At 38.6% G+C, this 22,226-nt stretch overlaps 1 protein-coding gene across 1 annotated transcript in view; it reads left to right on the forward strand.

The window, feature by feature from the left end:
* Positions 1-2,163: 2,163 nt before the first annotated feature.
* The window catches only part of APPBP2 (amyloid beta precursor protein binding protein 2), a 52,536-nt gene continuing 32,473 nt past the window's right edge, over positions 2,164-22,226 (forward strand). Inside the window, exon 1 of the mRNA XM_058705643.1 lies at positions 2,164-2,609. Coding sequence (XP_058561626.1) covers positions 2,472-2,609 — 138 coding nt within the window. The 5' untranslated portion in view covers positions 2,164-2,471. The remainder of the gene's footprint in view (positions 2,610-22,226) is intronic.

The raw sequence follows: 22,226 nt of genomic DNA on the forward strand, positions 1-22,226 counted from the left end.
CTTCTATCATCGATGATTTCTGTCTTCTTTCTGACACATAAATCTGATCCTTTTACTTCCCTGTTTACAATCCTTTAAGGATTTCCTATTATCTCTAAGATAAAGTCCCAGTCCGTTAGCATTACATATAAGCCCCTTTATGATCTGGCCCTGACCACTGAAAACTCAAATGCTATGCTATTGCACAATATATGGCAAGACATTATTTATATAATTATTGAGTTCAAATCCAAGTTCTGCTGGGACTCATTAATTTCCTAGGCACAAGGGAGAACCGTTCTTCCCTCAGTTGATGGTAGTGTACAAGAAAAATAGCCTAGTTTCCACTGGTTTCTTTGTTAAGCCAGTTCTTGAGGGCCCAAACCTGCAGATGGGTCTAGTTCTGGAGTCAATGCTCCTCTTTGATGCTTAGTCCTTTGTACAGATGCCAGCTATTGGTCCTGATTCCTCCAACCCTCATGTTGAATTGTTTCTTGGAGGTCCTGTCCTTTCAGGCAATCTGTCACCCTTGGTCAGGGCTTCCCAGTCCATCAAACACATTTTAATAACTTTCAATCTTAAAACAATGAAGAAGGGATCAAGAGGCCTGTTTGTCCATTGAGACCCCTCTGTCTATATACATTTTTGATGTCTAACTCTGCCCAGCAGCATCTAAGGTCCATATAGCAATCAATAAATGTGTCTGACACAGCTCAATCTTTTTATAGGACTTGAGCCCAGGTCTTGATTCAGTCAAAATTTCCTAGAACATCTGCATTCAATTTCAGGGCATTCATGGATCTGTTGAGGTAAGATTGCTGGATAAAATACAGATGCCTAGTCGAATGTGAATTTCAGGTGAACAATGAATAATTTTTTAGTATAAGTATGTCCCATGCAACATTTGCATGGATAATATACGGATAATTATACATTTTTGTGGAAAAAGGTCCAAACAGCCTCAAAAGATGTAAGAACTCCTGATGCTGAATTTGTTGGAAGAAACTGATGTGCTAGAGTGACTTGAAATGGATGCGTAAAACTACTGTACACAACATACTTATATTAAAAGCCATTCAATGTTTATCTGAAATTAAAATGTAACTGGGCATTTATATATTTTTTCTACTTGCTCAGTCTGCAACCCTACCTTATGGCCAACCAGAGCTTTCCTAGATTCATGGATTATAGAACTGGTATAGACTGAGAAAAGAACTGTGTTTCTTTTTTGCCAAATTATTTAGTCATTTAACATAGATATACCAAGGTGAACTCCAAGAACCACTTCCAATTCCTTTAGCTCTAAATGTCAGGACATATTATCATTATTGTCTCCAAGTTTTGCATTGTTATAAAGTGACTATGAAACAGTGTCATCAATTACGGCCAGTAACTTCCTTGTTAAATTCCTAGAGCAGAAAGATATTGCATAAAGTTGTTGAGATGGCCGACTTGGAAAATTAAGTTACATAAATAGCAGATGTTCAGGCTGAGTAAGGAAGGGAGCTGAAACAAGTTTTCTCAATTATTCAACAATCCCCTGAGGCTGGGACTAGAATTATGGGAGAAAATTGAAATCTTGATTTCTATCTCACCATTGACCCCTGACACAGCCAGCAATTAGCCCTTTTTCTCTCACCACTATTTGTAATTCCATAATCAGGCTAACCTTCCTACCAAATTCTTCTACAGCAGGAGTTTTCTTCTTATTTTTTGTTTGTAAGTTTTCTTTGGAAAAAGAAAATATTGTAAAGAGTTCAAAAATGCAAGTGGTTAGTTATACAATGACCTATGCCGACACTTAGTTCCTGGACCGAAGGTTCGTAAGTTGGCTTAAGGACCCGAATCTAAAGAAGGGTGTTGAGACCCATGTGAATTCCCTGAATGCCTAATTTTCAGTGTGCAGATACTGTGCACTTTTGTGAAGGATCCAAACTTTTACCTGAGCCGCGATACGGTCCATGCCTAGGAACTGCCGTGGCACGACTGACGCGCCCGTGTAATCGGGAACGCTAGAGCGTTACTCGTCTTAGTGTAAAAAGTCCACCCCCACCCACCCAATTGCGGCCCCTTCGGAAAGTACGTTCTCTGCGAAAAGAACCACCACTCTTTTCTTCCCAAGTTTTCCGCCAGCCGCATTGCTTCCCTCCGGCGCGTCAGCGTGCGCTGACGTCATGACGCCGCACACGCAGCCCCGCCCCTGCAGAGCTCGGTGCTGGGACGGAACCCGGGTTTCTCTCAAACCCGGAATGTGAGGCCTGGGCTTGGCTCTCCCTCGACCCGTGCGCCGCTGTTTACCCGGGCCTGGGTGCGCCGCTGCTGCCCTACAGCTCGCCCCGAAGGAGCCAGGGTGGCCGTGCGCTTCTGCTGTGTGCCCGCGTGGCTGCCGCCGCCCGTCCGAATCCTCCGGGGCCGCAGAGGAGTTCGCTACGGAGGGAGGCGGGGGCCTTCGGGAGGAGGAGGCGGAGGAGGCGGAGGAGGAGGGAAGGAAGATGGCGGCCGTGGAACTAGAGTGGATCCCAGAGACTCTGTATAACACCGCCATCTCCGCTGTCGTGGACAACTACATCCGTTCCCGCCGAGACATCCGCTCCTTGCCCGAGAACATCCAATTCGATGTTTACTACAAGGTACGCACCGTAGGCCTGCTCTCCGCTCCCCTGCTGCAACCCCTAGGGCCGCACCCCCTTCCACGTCTGCGAGCCCCCGCAGTTAACCCCTCACCCCTCGTAGCAGGATCGCCTCCCCAGACATCTGGCGTGGTCTCGTGGTTGCCAGGATAGGAATACTCTGTCTCCATATCCTCTGTCTCTCAAGTTCTTGGGCCTTGATTGGTATCTCTTCCTAATGAATCTTTCCCCGTATTTTGGTGTTCCCTCCAACACCGTGCCCCCCACCCCCATAGGCCTTTTGCTTGGACTTCCTCTATTGCTCCCCTGTCCCACTCAGTTCTTTACTTCTAACCTGTGTCTTCAGAATATTTTCTCCCTTTTTACCCATATTAAGTGTCAGCATCAGCTGAACTTTTTGCTCTGCTCTTATCCCCCCTTCCTACTTACTTTCTCCTCTTGCCAAGCATTTTTTTTTTTCTGCTTCGTGTTCGTTTCGCCTTTCGTGTTCTTCCTTCCTAATTGAGAGGGAGATGAGGAATTAGTAGAAGTAGTTGTCTGCTTTATTGGCGTTTTTTTTTTAAACTTTGGTTTTTGTTTATACTTGGGGTTGAATTGGAGATTTTGTTAATATGTGAGTGGTGGTGAACTATTTGAAAGGAAGGGGGAAAATCTTTCCTGAAAGAAAAAATACTTTAGAATTTAAGTTACGTTCATGTATTTGAAAGTTGCAATCTTGCCGCATTCCTAAATAGCTGCCCCTCAGAAATCTGAACAAAAAGTCTCCCAAGTCACTCTCCAAGGAGTTTCAGGGGTAAATGTCTTAGACTTGGACAGTTTTTGCAGTGTTCAGAGAGGGAGGAGATACTTTACGGACTCGGAGCCTCCCTTTTCCTCTCCCCCTACATTTGAAAGTGAACAGTGGATTTATTATTCAGTCCTCACTGCCTTGAATCTGCGTAGATAACCCCTACTTGCCAGTAGCCACCCGTGCAAAATGTGACCAGAAGTGGAATATGACTTATTTTTTAGATCTTAAATACTTCCTCTTGATTACTAAGTTGGCAGAACACAGTGTAAATTGATATTTAACAGATGTGTATATTCTTATGTATGTATGAGGTTTTATGGCAGTTGTTTTATTGGGAAGATTGCCCACCTTCTCCACCCCACAATATTTTTTCAGAAAGCAACTGACTTGCTACATTCTACTCAAGCCAGCTGCTTTACACCAAGTCTAATAATTAAAATGTTCCCCCCCCCCCCCATAAATATTTGGAGAGGATTTATTTTGGTTATTCATTTTATTATTTGGTCCCCTAAAGTAAAGAAAGCCTCCATTCATTCAAATCCCTTTGATACATTGATTTGCTTTTGTGTATATCTAAGGAAACTTTGTGTATTTGAGATCCATTCCTCCCAAGGAAGGGTGAGTTTAGATTTGTCTTTCTCAACCTGGGAAACTACAGCTTTGTGTGTATGCTTACTCTGTCCATTTTATTAAATTTTATGTAATCTTTTACACTCCGTAGAGGAGAACGTTGGAAATTCAAGCTAAGTACATTTAGTAGTTGAATTCCCTCAAAATACTTGAACATCTTTTAGTAACTTGTGCTTCTAATTGAAGCCTTTCATTTGAAGATTATTATTAGTATAAACAGATGCTGCTTTTGCCACATTTTCTGTTTCAAATAGTTAACAAAGTTTTAATATGGTTTCTTTTTGGTACACTTTTACTTCTAAATAGTTGTATGTATCTTGGAGTATGGCATTGCGCTAAAGTGAAGGAAGGTATTTAATGTGTTCCTGGAACTGTGCTAAGTGCTTTTACACGTCTGGTTTAATCCTCACAATTAAACTGTAGAGTAAGGTATAACCCTGTATTAAGGGTGAGAAAGTTAAGTAATTTAATCAAGGTCTAATATTTAGTATTTAGTTCCTACCTATCCTGCCTTCTTGCTCGAGAAGATTTTGCATTTTGAGGTAATCGATTATTTCATGAAAGACGTTTATAGAACTAATTCCCTGGACTTGAATCTTTGATAGAAATATAAGGAACTTTTCTTGCTTTAAACCACCGTTTTGGTACATAAATATAAAATGCTTTTTAAGCATTTTAATGCATATAAATATAAGATACCCCTTGCCCAGTTTTTGAGCATTTTAAGAGATTGCTTATAGTTTCCAATTTTATCCAATTTAGAGCCAAGGAGAAATTCATAATCAGATTCCTTCAGCAGTCCCAACTTCCATCAATAGGCATAGTTATAGACAAAATCATAGTATTTGTGGAACCAAAAAAATACCCAATTCCCCTTGATCGTTGTAGTCCAGTGTCACTGTTAATTTTTGTGAGTAGCTTCAGGCAAAGGCACCGTCATAAAGCTTTAGGAGATGGGGTAATGGAATGAATGGAAGGTGAAGTAGGCATGCTGACTTTTCCCTAAGTAAGGAAAGGAAGGGAGAAATATGTTGATATGTAGAAAGGGTAAAGTGTGAAGGGATTTTTTTTTTTTTTTATGTTTACTTACTTTTGAGAGAGAGAGACATAGTATGAGCAGGGGAGGGGCAAAGAGAAAGGGAGACACAGACTCTGAAGCAGGCTCCAGGCTCTGGGCTCTCAGCACAGAGCCCGACGCAGGGCTCAAACTCATGGACCGCGAGATCATGACCTGAGCCAAAGTTGGAAGCCCAACCGACTGAGCCACCCAAGCACCCCAGGATTTTTTTTTTAAAGCATGGACGACATTAGAATATATTGGCTGAAAATATTGGCTGAAAATGGAATGAGAGTTTAATTGTATAAGTTAGGTGGGAAATGAATTATGGAGTGGAGACCTGGAACAAGAGAATTAATTAATGAGTCTTGCCTCTTCCTTCATGTGTAAATTAAGGTATGGGTCTTAAATTGTAGTTGGAGAAAGAGTACTTTTTTCTCTAAGACCAAATGGAACAAGTTAGGGACTTCAGGTGTCAGCATAGCTAAGTTTGCAAAGAATGGTTATCCTGAATAAGGAGGTAAGATCATCTGCTGAGAGTAAGGGATAGGAGTGGTGTGGTTTCTATGTAGGGAAGCTAAACTGAAGTTGGAAGTGGCTGTTGATGTATATGGGAAGGGAAGTTTATTAACAATTTGTTTTAAAAAGTGACAGGTGGAGGAGCGCCTGGGTGGCTCAATCGGTTAAGCTTCTGATTTCATCTCAGGTCATGATCTTGTAGTTGGTGAGTTTGAGCCCCACATCGGGCTCTGTGCTGACAGCTCTGAGCCTGAAGCCACTTCAGATTCTGTATCTCCCTCTCTCTCTGCCCCTCCCCCTGCTCATGCCCTGTCTCTCTCTGTCTCAAAAATAAATAAACATTAGAAAATGTATTTTTTTAAAGTGACAGGTGGAAAAAAATAATAAAAATTTTAAAAACTTTTAAAAAGTCACAGGTGGTATAGATGGGTCAATAAAAATCCATATGTTGTAAAATAATGTCTTTGAATCTGTATAGCTTTTAACCAGGAGTGCTCAACCATTTAGGTATAGAAATGGAAAGATAAATAGAAGGAATTGTAAAGCTGTGTACCAAGTGAAAGCAAATATAGAGTGAAGGGCTGGGTTTTTAAAGAATGAAGTTTAGGATCTTTTTAACTGCTGACTGGTCTGTTTTGTGTCCTATTCCAATTGCAAAATTGGCCATGGAGTTAAGTTTTGGCTAGGTGAGGTGTTTCAGTAATGTGTTCTGTTTATTTATTTTTAATTTTTTTTAATTTAAAAAAAGTTTATTTTATTTTATTTTTGAGAGACAGAGAGAGACAGCATGAGTGGGGGAGGAGCAGAGAGAGAGGGAGACACAGAATCTGAAGCAGGCTCCAGGCTCTGAGCTATCAGCAGAGAGCCCAATGCGGGGCTCAAACTCACAAACTGTGAGATCATGACCTGAGCCACAGTCGGACGCCTAACCAACTGAGCCACCCAGGCGCCCATAATTTTTTTTGTTGTTTTTTAATTTGAGAGAGAGCATGCAAGTGGGGCTGAAGGGGGAGGGGGAGAGACAGAGACAGACAGAGAATCTTAAGCAGACTCCACAGAGCATGAAGTCCTGACACAGGGTTCAATCCCATGACCCTGGGATCATGACCTGAGCTGAAATTAAGAGTCTGATGCTCAATTGGTTGAGACACCCAGGCGCCCCAGTGTGTTCTATTTATTATTTTTGGGTTTTTTTTAAGTTTGTTTATTTTTGAGAGAGAGAAAGAGAGCGTATAAGCAGGGGAGAGGCTGAGGAGGTGGGGGACAGAGGATCCGAAGAAGGCTGGGCTGACAGCAGAGAGCCTGATGGAAGGCTTGAACTCACCAATGGCAAGATCACGACCTGAGCCAAAGTCAGATGCGTAACTGACTGAGCCACCCAGGTGCCCCAATTTATTATTTTTAGTCTTAACTTCAATGATTTTGGCTTTGTCTCATGCAGAAAACTGTACAAATTAATGCCTTTACTTGGTATTAGAGTCAATTTTTTCTTTTTCTATGTATATTTCTGTTGTATAGCTATATAAAGCCTCAACTAATATCCTTGGTACTCTTTTAAAATTGGCTGGTAACAAATTGAAAAAAAAATTCTTGCAACATATTTGACAGCCAAAGAATTAATAATCTTTTCATATAATGAGCTCTTGGGATTAATAAATTGAGAGCTAAAAACTTTATGGGGGAAGGGCATATAGAACATAAATAGCCCAACATACCATGTATCTCTGGATGGTAAGGTAGTATGTTATAATGTCAGCTCATCTCAATTTAAGCTGTGAATTCATCTGATATATGAATCAGATGCTCAAAACTTTACCAGTACAGGAAAGTGACTAAATATGAAGTTCATCTGGAGAAATTGCTTACATGAGAATAAAGGAGTCAAAGAAATTTCCAAGATGCACAATATTTAGGAGACATATGCATTATAATGTAGTCCAGTGCATTAGAAAGCTACATATTTTATTTATTTGAGAGAGAGGGTGTGTGTGTGCGCGCGTGTGCACACAAAAGCAGGGGAAGGGAGAGGGAGAGAATCTCAAGTAAGCTGCCATGCCTAGCACAGAGCCTGACGTGGGGCTCCATCTCTTGATCCTGAGATCATGACCTGAGCCGAAATCAAGAGTCAGATGCTTAACCAACTGAATCACTCAGGCACCTTAGAAAGCTACATATTTTAAAACTGTGTAGCATTGGCACAAGAACAGCAGAGAGATAAATTGATTCATAGAACATAGTAGGCAGTCTAAATAGAAGTGAAAGCACATTTAAGAATTTGTTAAATGATACGGGGCGCCTGGGTGGCTCAGTTGGTTGAGTGGCCGACTTCAGCTCAGGTCATGATCTCATAGTTTGTGGGTTCAAGCCCTGCGTTGGGCTCTGTGCTGACAGCTCAGAGCCTGGAGCCTACTTCAGATGCTGTATGTCCCTCTCTCTCTGCCCCTTCCCACCTCCTGCTTGCGCGCGCGTGCGCACACACACACTCTCAAAATTAAAATAAACATTAAAACAAAATTTCAAAAAGAATTTGTTAAATGATTAAGTAAAGAGACAATGCTATATTTTAATTTTTTTAAGTTTATTTATTTTGGGAGAGAGAGAGCGAGCAGAGAGGGACAGAGAGAGAAGAAGAGAGAGAATCCCAAGCAGGCTACATACTGTCAAAACAGAACCTGACTCAGAGCTTGAACTCACAAACCATGAGATCATGACCTGAGCCGAAATCAAGAGTTGGACATTTAACTGACTGAACCACCCAGGCAGGCACCCCAGAGACAATGCTATATTTTAATGCTTTATTTACTTTTGAGAGAGAGAGCATGCCTGCAAGTGAGCAAGGAAGGGGCAGAGAGAGAGGGAGACACAGAATCTGGAGCAGACTCCAGGCTCTGAGCTGCACTTAACTAACTGAGACACCCAGGTGCCCCAACAGTGCTGTATTTTAATTGGGGAAAATAGTTTTGAGACAGAGAGAGACAGGGCATGAACGGGGGAGGGTCAGAGAGAGAGGGAGACACAGAATCCGAAGCAGGCTCCAGGCTCTGAGCTGTCAGCACAGAGCCCAATGCGGGGCTCGAACTCACGGACCGTGAGATCATGACCTGAGCCGAAGTCGGACGCTCAACCCACTGAGCCACCCAGGTGCCTTAATTGGGGAAAATAAAATACATTGGGCAGCTGGCTGTTTGGGGGAATATATTCACACTATATATTAAAATGACTTCCAGGTGTATTAAAGATTTAAGTATGGCAAATGAAATCATATAAGCATCAGAATAAATTATTGGGCCATTATTCTGTTGTGGGAAATGACTGAAATTTCTTCTTTGAAGAAATTATTAAGGTGCTTTACAAATGTAAAGAATGTCAAACATTATAGGGGCACCGGCTGGCTCAGTCAGTTAAACATTCGATTCTTGATTTCAGCTCAGGTCATGATCTCAAGGTTTGTGGGATTGAGCCCCAAGTGATTCTCTCCCTCTCTTTCTGCCCCTCACCTCACTCGCATGTGCATGTGCGCTGTCTCTCTCTCTCTGAAAATAAACATAAAAAATAAATAAATAAGTAAATTTAAAAAGTCAAACATTATAAAAATAAGTAACGTAAAAGATGAAGTCCTACGTTACTCATTTTGCCGACACTGTGATGCCATCTTGGCATGGAGAAGGCTTTTCTAAGCGTGAAACCAGAACCTAGAAGGAAAAAAATCAATACTTCTAAGTACATTAAAAAAGTAGGAAAAAATGTAAGCATTTTTAAAGACTATGGAAACGACAGCATTTGACACATGGGTTATATTTTTTCTTCTTTTTTTTTTAATGGTTATTTATTTTTGAGAGAGCAAGAGATAGCTTAAGCAGTATGGTAGGGGCAGAGAGAGAGAGGGAGACAGAGAATCCCAAGCAATGTCATAACAGAGCCTGATGCAGGGCTCAAACCCACAAACTGTGAGATCATGACCTGAGCCGAAATCAAGAGTTTGGATGCTTAACTGACTGAGCCACGTAGGTGCCGTGCCCCCTCCTGTTTTTTCTTTTTAATGTTTATAAGGGGTGTATTTTCTAATTGAGAAAGATGCAATACTAATCAGTATGTGAAGAATAACCAACTCATTTCCAGAAGACCTGAACAGCCAGCTCATACAAGAGGAAGATATGAATGGCCAGTAAACATCAAAAGATGCTCAACTGAAATGCAGAATCAAGCCAAAGCAATCACGAGGAACAAGAAAAAAATCTGGAGGACTCAACACTACCAAGTATCAAGCTGTAGCAATTAAGATTAATATGGCATTGGCACATGGATAGACAAATAGATTGATGGAATAAAACAGTCCAGAAACAGACTGATATGTATACTGTCACATGATTTATGATAAAAGTAACACAGTGGTACAGTGGGGAAAGGAAAGTCAAATAAATGGTGCTGGTCAATTAGATATCCATATAGGAGGAAAAGTATCATGATTTTACCTTACCACCATATGCAGTGATCATTTTTGGATGGTTTGCTGACCTAAATTTGGAAAACAATTCTCACTATGTCAACAAAGATATATTTACAAAATGGCCCAAACATCAGGATAATTCCATAAATTGGATTATGTTAAGATTAAGAACATGTATTCATTAAAAGATACCATTAAGATCATGAAGAACCAAGCACAGAGTGGGAGAAGTGGGAGAAGATGCTTGAAGGACATATGCCTGATTAAAGACTCATCCTGCATCTAATATTAATACACCCCCTTTTTTTTAATGGGAAAAGAACTTGAATAGGCACCTAAAAAGACCAATATTCAATGCTATATTTTAATATTAGAATTAGAACTTGAATAGGCACCTAAAAAGACAAATATCCTGCATCTAATATTAATATACCCCCCTTTTTTTAATGGGAAAAGAACTTGAATAGGCACCTAAAAAGACCAATATTCAATGCTATATTTTAATATTAGAATTAGAACTTGAATAGGCACCTAAAAAGACAAATATCCTGCATCTAATAGTAATATACCCCCCCTTTTTTTAATGGGAAAAGAACTTGAATAGGCACCTAAAAAGACCAATATTCAAAGGACCAAGCAAGTGTTTGGAAAGCAATCATGATTGCATGAAAGGGGCTCAGCCTCATTTTGGGAAATTGCTGTGGTAGTGTACATTCTTCAGAATGACTAAATGAAGCAAAACAAAAACAATGTTAGGACATGGAGCAATCAGAACTCTCAAACGTTGTTACTGGGAGTGTAAATTGATGAACTATCTTGGAAAACTAGCCTGTCTGCTAAAACTGAGCATATACATACTCTGGAACACAGCAATTCCACTTCAAGAAATGTACACTTAAGAACATTCAAAGTGAACAAAGAAAAAAGAGAGTCTTAAATATAGAAAACAAACTGATGGTACCAGAGGGGAGATGGGTGTGTGTGGGGGGTAGTTAAAATAGGTGAAGGGAATCAAGAGTACACTCATTGTGATGAGCACTGAGTAACATATAGAATTGTTGAATCACCATATTGTACATTGAAACTAATATAACACTGTATGTTAACTAAACTGGAATTTAAATTTTTAAAATTCACACACGCCATCAATAGAATTAGTAAGTAGTGGAATAGTCATGTAGTGGAATATTATGCTATGAAAATGAACGAATTGCAGTTGTTTGACACAATATGAATGAATCTTACAAGTGATACTGTAAGAAACCAGTGACAGGAATATACACCAGAGGCTCCCAGACTTTCTCCCTTCATGGTACTTGGTTCATGGCACTTGTAGGCCAAAAGAAATACCTAAACTGTTCTGTTTATTAAGTAGTAGATATGAACAACTTAGTAATACTTACGTCCCAACAAGTTAAGAGCCATTAAAATAATGCACAAAAATTGAAAAAAAATTAGTACTTCATTTTTAAATAACCACAATTAGTAATGGGATGTATACTTTCAGCACTGTACAACTTCTCAAATCTTGGAATCAGATTGGACACCCACCACCCTCATTTTCTGTTCCATGTTGATTTTTACACATTACTTATTATTATAGCAACCACTGAAAATGGCAGCTTATTAACAAAGATTAGACATCACTGAAAAGAATATAGCAATCTAGTAGTTGGCATGGTGTAATACAGATGTTGAATATCATTTCTCTCAAATTTAAAATAACTTGCAGTCCCCAGGCACCCTTGGTGCAGTTTGGAAACTGTGGGTATATTGTGTATTTTTCCATTTATTTAATGTTGAAAAACAATCAAAATTAAAAGTGTTGGAAGTCAAGAGAGGATCTTTTTTTTCTTTTTTCTTTTTTAGTCTTTGGAGGATATTGATTACACAGGGTCACAAAGGGAGGTGCCTGGAATTCTGATAATACTCTGTGATCTAGATGTTGGTTTACATGTGTGTTCACTTTGTGAAAATTTATTGTTACATTTAAATATGAGTTGTACACTCTATGTTACGCTTCAGTAAAAAGGTTTTTAAAAAATAACATCCGTCTTTATCAGATTGTCAAACTTAAAGATTGAAATCATTCATACCCTTTAACCACAATACCATTTACAGATTTTATTTTTTTTTTATTTATTTTTTTATTTAAAATTTTTTTTTTCAACATTTTTAAATTTATTTTTGGGACAGAGAGAGACAGAGCATGAACGGGGGAGGGGCAGAGAGAGAGGGAGACACAGAATCAGAAACAGGCTCCAGGCTCCGAGCCATCAGCCCAGAGCCTGACGTGGGGCTCGAACTCACGGACCGCGAGATCGTGACCTGGCTGAAGTCGGACGCTTAACCGACTGCGCCACCCAGGCGCCCCCCATTTACAGATTTTAATCCTACAGGACTGCTTGTGAATGTGGAGAAAGTTCCATTTAGGGATGTTCACTACAGTGTTGTTTATGATGGCAAAAATTGGAAACAAACTAAATGCTAATCAAACAGGAACAGAATATCATACTGCAGTTATAAAGAATGAGGAGGCTGTATATACTGAGGTAGAGATGCCAGAGCACATCAAGTGGGGAGAATAAGAAGCTATTTATAAAGTAGTATGAATAACATAATCCTGTTTGTGTGGTTTTTTTAAAAAATGCTTATTTATTTTGAGAGAGCGAGCAAGTGGGGGGAGGGGCAGAGAGAGAGGGAGAGAGAATCCCAAGCAGACTGTGCACTGTCAGCGAAGAACCTGACATGGGACTCGATCCCACCAACCATGAGCTCATGACCTGAGCTGAAACCAAGAGTCAAGACACTTACTGACTGAGCCACCCAAGACACTTACGTGACTGTGTGCGTGCACGCGTGCGTGTGTTTTAAAGTAGAAGAATATATGTGTATGTTTCTATGTGCGTTGAAATAAAGAATCTAGAGAAACACAAAGTTTTAATGGTATTTATTCAAGGGATAGGATTCCAGTTGCTTTTTACTTTGCACATACATCCTTTCTGTTTTATTTTAATACTTGGATTTTTATGACCATGTATTATTTTGATACATAAAATAAGTAAAATTGAATTTTTTTAAGTTTTATTTATTTTGAGAGGGAGAGAGTGTGTGTATGTGCACGAGCAGGAGAGAAGGAGAAACAGAGAATCCCAAGCAGCCTTCACACTGTCATTGTGGAGGCTGACATGAGGCTCGAACTCATGAACTGTGAGGTCATGACCTGAGCCTAAATGAAGAGTTGGTTGCTTAACCAGCTGAGCCACCCAGTCTCAGTTGAGTTAAAAATTGAATTTTTAAGAAAGGATATCTGAACGTGAAATCATCCTAAGAGGAAAATAGCCTAAAAACTCAAATATTTGTCAGTGTGAATGAGAACTAAGTCCATGTAGTTTAATACAAAAAAATAATTCAACTAATTAATTACATAGTTGATTCAGTAGCTAGCCAAATCAAGAAACATGAGTGAAAGCTCTCATTTTCAAAATTAAGAATAAGAAAGAAAATAATAAAACCACACAGATACACTGGAAAGAGGAAAGTAGCTTTTTAAATTGTAGAATGGCTTCTTTAGTTGTAGGAGAGTGTGTACAATTCTATGCTAATCTGCCTGAAAACCTTACTGAAATTATGTTTCTAGGAAAATATAAATGACCAAAGAAGTTAATAGACTAAAAACCATTTTAAAAAGTTGAACAATTAAAAAAAAAAAAGTTGAACAATTATATTTCTCCCTTTGTACATCTGCCTTCTCCCTCAGCAAGCAAACAACTACCACTGACTTCAGGAACTTTCTTGAGTGTATTCAGAGAAGAATTGATGCTACTGGAACTTAACCTGTTTCAGACCAACCTAATTCTTTCCAATTAAAAAAAAAGGAAAAGAGGTCAACATAGGGTGCCTGGGTGGCTGAGTCAGTGAGCGTCCAAGTCTCGATTTCAGCTCAGGTCATGATCTCACAATCATGGGATCCAGCCCGAGTTGGGCCCTGTGCTGGACCTGGAGCCTGCTTGAGATACTCTCTCTTCCTCTGCCTCTTCCCCTCCCTCAAAAACAAAACAAAACAGGTCAACATAACACTGATACCTAAACCTAAAGTAGCAACAAAAAGAAGATCTCTTGAGAACCTCACTTGTGATTCATGAGGCAGAATTTATAAATAATAACAAATACCAATCATTGTGTCTATTAATATAATTCATATTAATAAGACAGGGAACTATCATCATAATATAAAAACCTAAACGTCTCTCCCTTTAAACTTTTAATAGGAAATACAGATTGACATTATAAACATACTTAATCAAAAGATAATATACATATATAAACAGGAATACTTAGTGGTGAAACACTTAAAGCATTCCGATTAAAATCAGGACTATAATAAGATACCTTCTATTATCCGTATCGTTGCCATTGTTGTTTCTTTTGGCCGCTGAAGCCAAACTGATTTTTTCTTCTTCTTCTTCTTCCTTTTTTTGTTTTTTTTTAAGATTTTAAGTAATCTCTATACCCAATATGGGGCTCAAATTTACAACCCCAAGATCAAGAGTTGCATGCTCTACCAACTGAGCCATCCAGGCACTCCAGACTGATTTTTTTTTCTTTTTTCTTTCTTTCTTTCTTTTTTCTTTTTTTAATGTTTGTTTATTTTTGAGAGAGAGAGAGACAGAGGGTGACCAGGGGAGGGGCAGAGAGAGAGAGGGAGACACAGAATCAAAAGCAGGCTCCAGGGGCACCTGGGTGGCTCAGTCGGTTGAGCGTCCGACTTCAGCTCAGGTCATGATCTCGCGGTCCGCGAGTTCGAGCCCCGCGTTGGGCTCTGGGCTGATGGCTCAGAGCCTGGAGCTTGCTTCCGATTCTGTGTCTCCCTCTCTCTCTGCCCCTCCCCCGTTCATGCTGTGTCTCTCTCTGTCTCAAAAATAAATAAACGTTAAAAAAAAAAAAATTAAAAAAAAAGCAGGCTCCAGGCTCCAGGCTATAGGCTCTGAGCTGTCAGTACAGAGCCCGACACGGGGCTCAAACAGCCTTTGAGCTATGAGATCATGACCTGAGCCAAAGTCGGCCACTTTACCAGCTGAGCCACCCAAGTGCCCTGGACTGATTTTTTTCTTAAGTGAAATATAGTTGAGTATCATTCAGTTTTTTTGTTTTTATTTTTTTAAGTTTATTTTTGTTTATTTTGAAGAGTGTGCACTCGAACAGGAGAGGGGCAGGATGGAGGGAGAGAGAGAGAATCCCAGGCAGGCTCCACACTGTCAGTACAGAGCCTGATGTGGGGCTTGGACCCACTGACTGTGAGATCATGACCTGAGCCGAAAGCAAGAGTTGGATGCTTAACCAACTGAGACACCCAGGCACCCCTAGATTTTTTTATTTTTATTTTTTTAAGTGGTTAGACTTTTCATACTTCTTTCTGGAACTGTATACTGCATATTCAGGATTTCTGAGGTGCTGATTAGTGCAATTAGAATAAAGAAATTTAAGGGGTGCCTAGTAGCTCAGTTGAGTGTCTGACTCTTGATTTCAGCTCAGGTCATGATCCCGTGGTGGTGGGATTGAGCCCCACATTTGGCTCCATGCTGACAGCATGGAACCTGCTTGGGATTCTCTCTCTCCCTCTCTCTGCCCCTCCCCTGCATGCTCTCTGTCTCTCTCTTAAATACAAATTTTAAAAAATGTGAAATGGAAAAAGGTTTTAATTTACATAATGGAGTATTAAAGTTTATGAAACATACTCAAGGCTCTTGCAAATCAGTAAGAAAAAGGACTGAAAAGAAATGTGCTATTATGTTGATAGTGATTTTCACTAGATGGTAAAATTGAGTGAATGTTTTTCCTTTTTATACGTTATTTTCCATATTCTCTAATTTTTCTAAAAACATGTAATTCTTCTAAGTCAGAGGAAGCAAATTGTTTAAAGTTGGTTACCTACAATACAGAATGAGTTTCCATATAGAGACAGAATGTATTTCTTAGAACTATACTGCTGTCTTTCTACTGCCTCCTGGATAGACCTAATTTTCCCTGCAGATTGGTAATGAAGCTTTGAGAAGCTGAGAAACTTCTTACCAAATAAAAGAGATCACAGACACATATTGACTTACATATGGCTGGTTATCGTTGTTAGGTATTACTACTAACCCAGATTTTTTGATCATTTATATCATGGTAGCCTCTTCCACCATTAACATACTCATGTAAATTACACAAGTGACCCCCTCAACTGAGGGATAGAGTTAGAGAATCTGTATACTAGACCTGATTTCATCCTCATAATGAATGGGGAAAAAACTCTTAGTTTCTTGTTAAATGGATGTGGATGCAATAGCATCTTCATATGTGGACAGCATATTTAAACTTTAGTAAACGGTTGCCCTCTTATTTGAGTGTTAACTGTTTCTTGTGCTTTTTAATAATATGAGTGTATTAACCTCTTGACTTACTTGCCAATAAGCAAAGCATTTGCCCTGCAAGATGAGAATAATCATGTTGGTCAGTTGAATTAAATTTAAAAAAGTATGACATGGAACCAATGAGGGTAGAGCAGCTAAGAAATTAAAATGTTAATAAGAAGCAAGACATTTAAGTGTTGTCTTATCTTCAAAAGAAAGCATTTACCTTTTAATTATGTGTGTATTATGTTAAAATACTTCTGTGACACTTTAATCCAAGAATTTATAATCTGAGACCCCAATGTAATCAGTTACAGGACTTACATATCATATACAATATAAGAACAAAGGAAATATTATATTACAATGAATTTTTTCAGAGCTACATTTCAGATGAATTTTGAGATTAGAGAATTTTTCGAGTAAATATATGAGTGAAGATAGTACGTGTGTATTAAATAGAACAGTTTGTTACTTTCATTTATTTTAGAGGCGAAGGATACATTTGTTTAGAGATAAAGGAGACATTCTTTTTTTTTTTTTTTTAATTTTTTTTTTTCAACGTTTTTAATTTATTTTTGGGACAGAGAGAGACAGAGCATGAACGGGGGAGGGGCAGAGAGAGAGGGAGACACAGAATCGGAAACAGGCTCCAGGCTCCGAGCCATCAGCCCAGAGCCTGACGCGGGGCTCGAACTCACGGACCGCGAGATCGTGACCTGGCTGAAGTCGGACGCTTAACCAACTGTGCCACCCAGGCGCCCCAAGGAGACATTCTTTTTTAAAAACCTTTTATTAAAACATTTAAACACAAAAGTAGATAGAATGACCTCTGTGTGTCTGTTGTCCAGCTTTAACAGTTACCAGTTTTTGGCCAGTCTTGGTAAATCTGTTCTACCACATCCCCCTTTCCTATAGTATTTGGAAGCAAATCTAGGCATCATATAATTTCATCTGCTAATGTTTTAGTAGCCACCTTACTCTTACAACCCCTAAAAAATTTAATAGTAGTTTCTTACTGTTACTGAATATACAGTTATTCGATTTTCAGTTTTAAATGTGAAATTTGTATGTAATTTTACAGTTTGCTTATTTGGGTCAGGATCTAGATAAGTTCTACAAGTTGGCTGTTGGTTGATCTCTCTCTTAAGTCTTTTTTGATCTATAGGTGGCCTTTCCATCTGTTTTCTTATCTTTGCAGTTTATTTGTTGAAGAAAGAGAATCCTTTGTCTTACAGACAGTGCATAGTTTTCCTGTAGCCTGGATTTCAGTGATCATGATATAAAACATTTTCATCATCCTTTCTAGATGTTTTAGTCTTTGTCTCTGTGGGGGCTTCATGGGTTTCACTGATTTCAGATTTCAGCTTTTAATACCAAGTTTTGGGTTTGGGGTCTGTAAATCATTTAGGTAGTATGAATTGGGACTGCATAGTCCTATGTGTCTTAGGTTTGAAGTTTCAGTTTTTCACTGCAGACTTTGAAGGCTGTGGATATTCTTGACTTTTTCATTCCTGGTTTAGGCAGGTAGTTCAGCTCCAAGTCCCTTTGCTTACAAGGATCTGCTGTCTGGACTCCTTCCTATCTGGTGTTTTGTACTCTACCCACAACCACTCAGAGGTATAAACTATTCTGTTTTTCTTCCTTCCCAGCTGTTTTTCAGTTTTGACAGCTGTGAAGTTTTTGCTCTTGGTTTCAAACTCAGCTATTTATCCAAAAGTTCTCTTCTGATAACTTTATTCAGCAGTTCCTTTTGTTTGGAAAAGAGCTGGAAGGTTTTCATATGTGTCGCTGTCATCTGCCTATTGCCAGAAGCTTTACTCCTGTTTGTCTTCAAAACTCAGCTGAAATTCTTCTTAGAGTAGTTACTTCATTTGTGATACTAAAACACTCTGTTTACCTCCATTGTATAATCTGTGAGCATTATCTTTCTGCTCTGACAGATTCTACATTTTTTGAGATCAGAGAACAACTCTTACTTTGTATTCCTGTGATGACCATAGTCACTAATATATCCCTGATACCTAGCACAGTGTCTTACACAAATGTTTCTGATATTTATTAATGAGAAAATAAGTAGAATATTTCTAGCTATAGTTTTCTTGCCTTTGATGTGAAAAATGACAAAGATAAAACAGGTTCAGTAAGCCATGAGTTTCATGTACTGAATATGCCAGGGTACTTGGTAAAAGATCAGATGTTAATAGGAAACATCTATTTTTGTCTATCAACTTAAGCATCTATTATTTAGAATTTGTTCTTGACTTTCACATTTACGTACTGGCAGTTTATGTTCTTCATCACTAGGGTACACTAGTGTATGAAGTTTGCATTGAAATTTGTTCTCAAAGTTTATTGTATGAGCACTACTGTATAGAGTACTATGGAGAAAGGACATAAGATTATGCCTAATCAGTGTTTCTCTTTAAGGTGCTCACAGTGTGGTTGGGAGACAATAAGTAACTATGTATGAAGCTGGGGTTTTTCCCTAAGTGTTGAATTCTTTAGCTAAATTTGGGCAGTTTCAATAAATAATGATAGAATAACAATACTAAATATTTGATTCTCTAACTGTAAACTTCAGAATAGAGACTGTGTCTTGCTTTTTTTTGTTTGTTTCTTCTGAGGTTGAGTTCCATCCAAAGTAGATCGCTACCAATTTGGATTACGGATTCAGAAAGCATTGAATGTGTATCTAGCTAATGCTATGCAATGTACTAGGTATTGGGGGTATAGTGATAACAGTGGTCACCTCACAGAGTGTAGAGTGTAATGGAGTGACATGTTGAACAAGTTTAGTGAATGTGTGCATGTATGTCTTGATGCTGATATGGAGGAAAATACAGTGTGTCATGAGAAAGTATAACAGGGAACAGAATTTAGATTGGGGAGTAAAGGGCAGGTCTCTATGAGAAGGTGACAAATTAGTGGAGACCATTAGGAAGAGTTACAGATTAACCTGGCAAAGAATCACAGTACTAGTGCTTCATGTGGAGGCAGTAGCATATGTGTGCAAAACTCACGAGGTGAGATAGAGCTAAAAGAAAGCTAATGTGGCAGGAATATAGGAGACAGGGAGAAAGAATGGTAAAAAATGAGGTTTGAAAAATAGGCAGGAGTCAGATAACTTTTAGAGACTTGTAGCCCGTATTAAAAATTTTGAATTATGTTCACACTGAGGCTGCCATTGAAAAGTTTTAAACAAGGAATGCCATGAAATAATTTACATTTTTAAAAGATCATTCTGGCTGCTGTGCAGAATTGATTAGAAGAGGACAAGAGTGGTAATGGAGAAGCCAGTTCTACCTAACCTTTTCAGTAATCAAGTGAACGATTTGAAATATAAATCCTGTCTCACATATGTGCAGTTTATTGAATATTGTCCAGCTTTTGAAAAAACATACACATATGTAATGGTAGATAAACAATTTAAAAACAAAAGAGGGCTTATATTGCTCAAACTTTTCTAAAACTTGTTCATTTTTACGTGTCATGGTAATTTTTCTTTGATAACAACTGCTTTTCATTTCTGAAGATTTTTGCTCTTTACTGACTCTTCAAGAGGGGATAACAGTTTCAAACATGAGTGAGGTACATGAGTTTCATAGATTGTGTCTGTATGTTCTTAGACCATAGCTTGAATTCACTTTCTTTTATGTTTTTTTCTAAACCTTTCCAAGTTTCTGTTGTTGGAAATTAGCCAAGATTATTTTGTATGCTAATCTGATGTCAAAACTAAGCTGTTCAGTCTTAGCCTGTGGTGATTTTGAATTGGCTGGGAAAGCAACCAATTAAAAATCCCTCTGGTTAAGGAAGACTTTCATCCCCATCTTTATCTCCCAAAGAGTTTTCTGGGTTTGGGGCTGGCTTGCATTGCCCTTGCAGTAGTTTTTCCTTCAGTATGTTATAAGATTTTTACTTTAGTCTGTTCTAAAACATCACCAGGAATTCCATCCCTTTGTATCTTCAAGGTGTTAATTCTTATATATGTGTGTTACTAATATTTTACTTGGTTTCGTTGTATTTACATTTTTTATTTATAATATTTTATATTCTCGGGCATTTTAGGGTTTTATGTAATCACTTATCTCTATGATTTTTGCCTGTGATATGTTTCAAAAGGCAGTGTTTACCAAGTAGCTTTTAATATTGCTGTCATTTAAGTCTGGAATTTATTTTTACTATATTTTATTAGGAGACATCTAACTTTGTTTTCCCATTTTTTTTTCTTTTTTTAAATGTTTGTTTATTTTTGAGTGACAGCATGCACACGAGCCAGGGGAGGGGCAGACGGGGGACAAAGGGATCTCACTAATCGTGAGATCATGACCTGAGCCAAAGTCTGATTGATGCTTAACCTACTGAGCCACCCAGGTGCCCTCCCCCCCCTTTGTTTTAAGTTTTGAGAAAGAGAAAGAGAGCACATGCATGCACCCACAGGAAGGGTGGAGAGAGAGAGAATCTTGAGCAGGCTCCACATGGGGCCTATACCTGGAACTTGAGATCATGACCTGATCTAGAGTCGGATGCCCAACCGACTGAGCATCCAGGCGCTCCTCCTTTCCCCATTTTTATGCACTCTTTGTTAGCTCCTTCTTCAGTGATCAAAAAATTTTTTTCTTCATCATGTTAATTTTTTACACACTGTGGTCTGCTTTTGAAGTTTGCATTTTGTTCCATTGATTGGTTTGTCTTCATACCTTTGCAGTATTGTTTTAGTTGTATTATATTGTCTGGTTTTATATCTCTTGGGAGGTAATTTACCTACTTCTAAAAATAAACTATTTTCCCTTAAAGAACCAAAAGTTGATAGAGTCCTTTAATAGCCTTGTTATTCATTGGGTACAGAATATAATATGAAACACTTAACAATGAACTGAAGTAAGTAAGGTTTAAAAAAAATTTTTTTTAATGTTTCTTTATTTGTGAGAAAGAGAACGCGTGTGCACAAGGAGGGGAGGGGCAGAGAGAAGGAGACACAGAGCCCAATGTGGGGCTCGAACTCACGAACTGTAAAATCATTACCTTAACCAACTGAGCCCCCAGGGACCCCCTAAATAAGTCAGATTTTTAAAAATCTAATCAGAATTCTTACCAAGGAATCTGGAGCCTCAGTTTCCTCCAAGCTCTACTCTATAAGCTGTATGAATCTATGAAAGAATAAATCTTTAAGTCTTCTATAAAAACGTTAAAAATCACCCTTTTTATTTATTTATTTATTCATTCATTCATTTATTTATTTATTTTTAATTTACATCCAAGTTAGCGTATGGTGCAACAATGATTTTAGTATTAGATTCCTTAATGCCCCTTACCCATTTAGCCCATCCGACTCCCCCCAACCAAGCTAAAAATTACTCTTTTTATATATACTCTACCTTCCTGATAGATTATCTTTGAGAGGCAGTGTAGTGTACATTATTAAGAACATGGATGTAAAGACAGACTGCCAGGGGCCGGATTTGTGCTTTACCACTTTTTAGTTGTATGATTTTGAGCAGGTTATTTAATTTTATATGCCTCAATTTCCTTATCTGTGAAAGTATAGAGTGAGTTACTTATGAAAAGCACTTAGAACAATGCCTGGCACATATTAGATCTTTTTAAGAATTAAATGCTTTTTTTATTCTGGATCAGTATCCACAAATCCCATTCACAGAATGTCTAAGTTTGCATTTTTGGATAAACCTGGTAAGGATAATTGGAAACAATTAAGTCATTACCCTCTTCCCAGAATTTAAATGTGAACCCATTTTTAGCTAGAAAAATTGAACAGAGT

Source organism: Neofelis nebulosa, chromosome 16 (genome assembly GCF_028018385.1).
Source record: "Neofelis nebulosa isolate mNeoNeb1 chromosome 16, mNeoNeb1.pri, whole genome shotgun sequence".
NCBI lineage: Eukaryota > Metazoa > Chordata > Mammalia > Carnivora > Felidae > Neofelis > Neofelis nebulosa.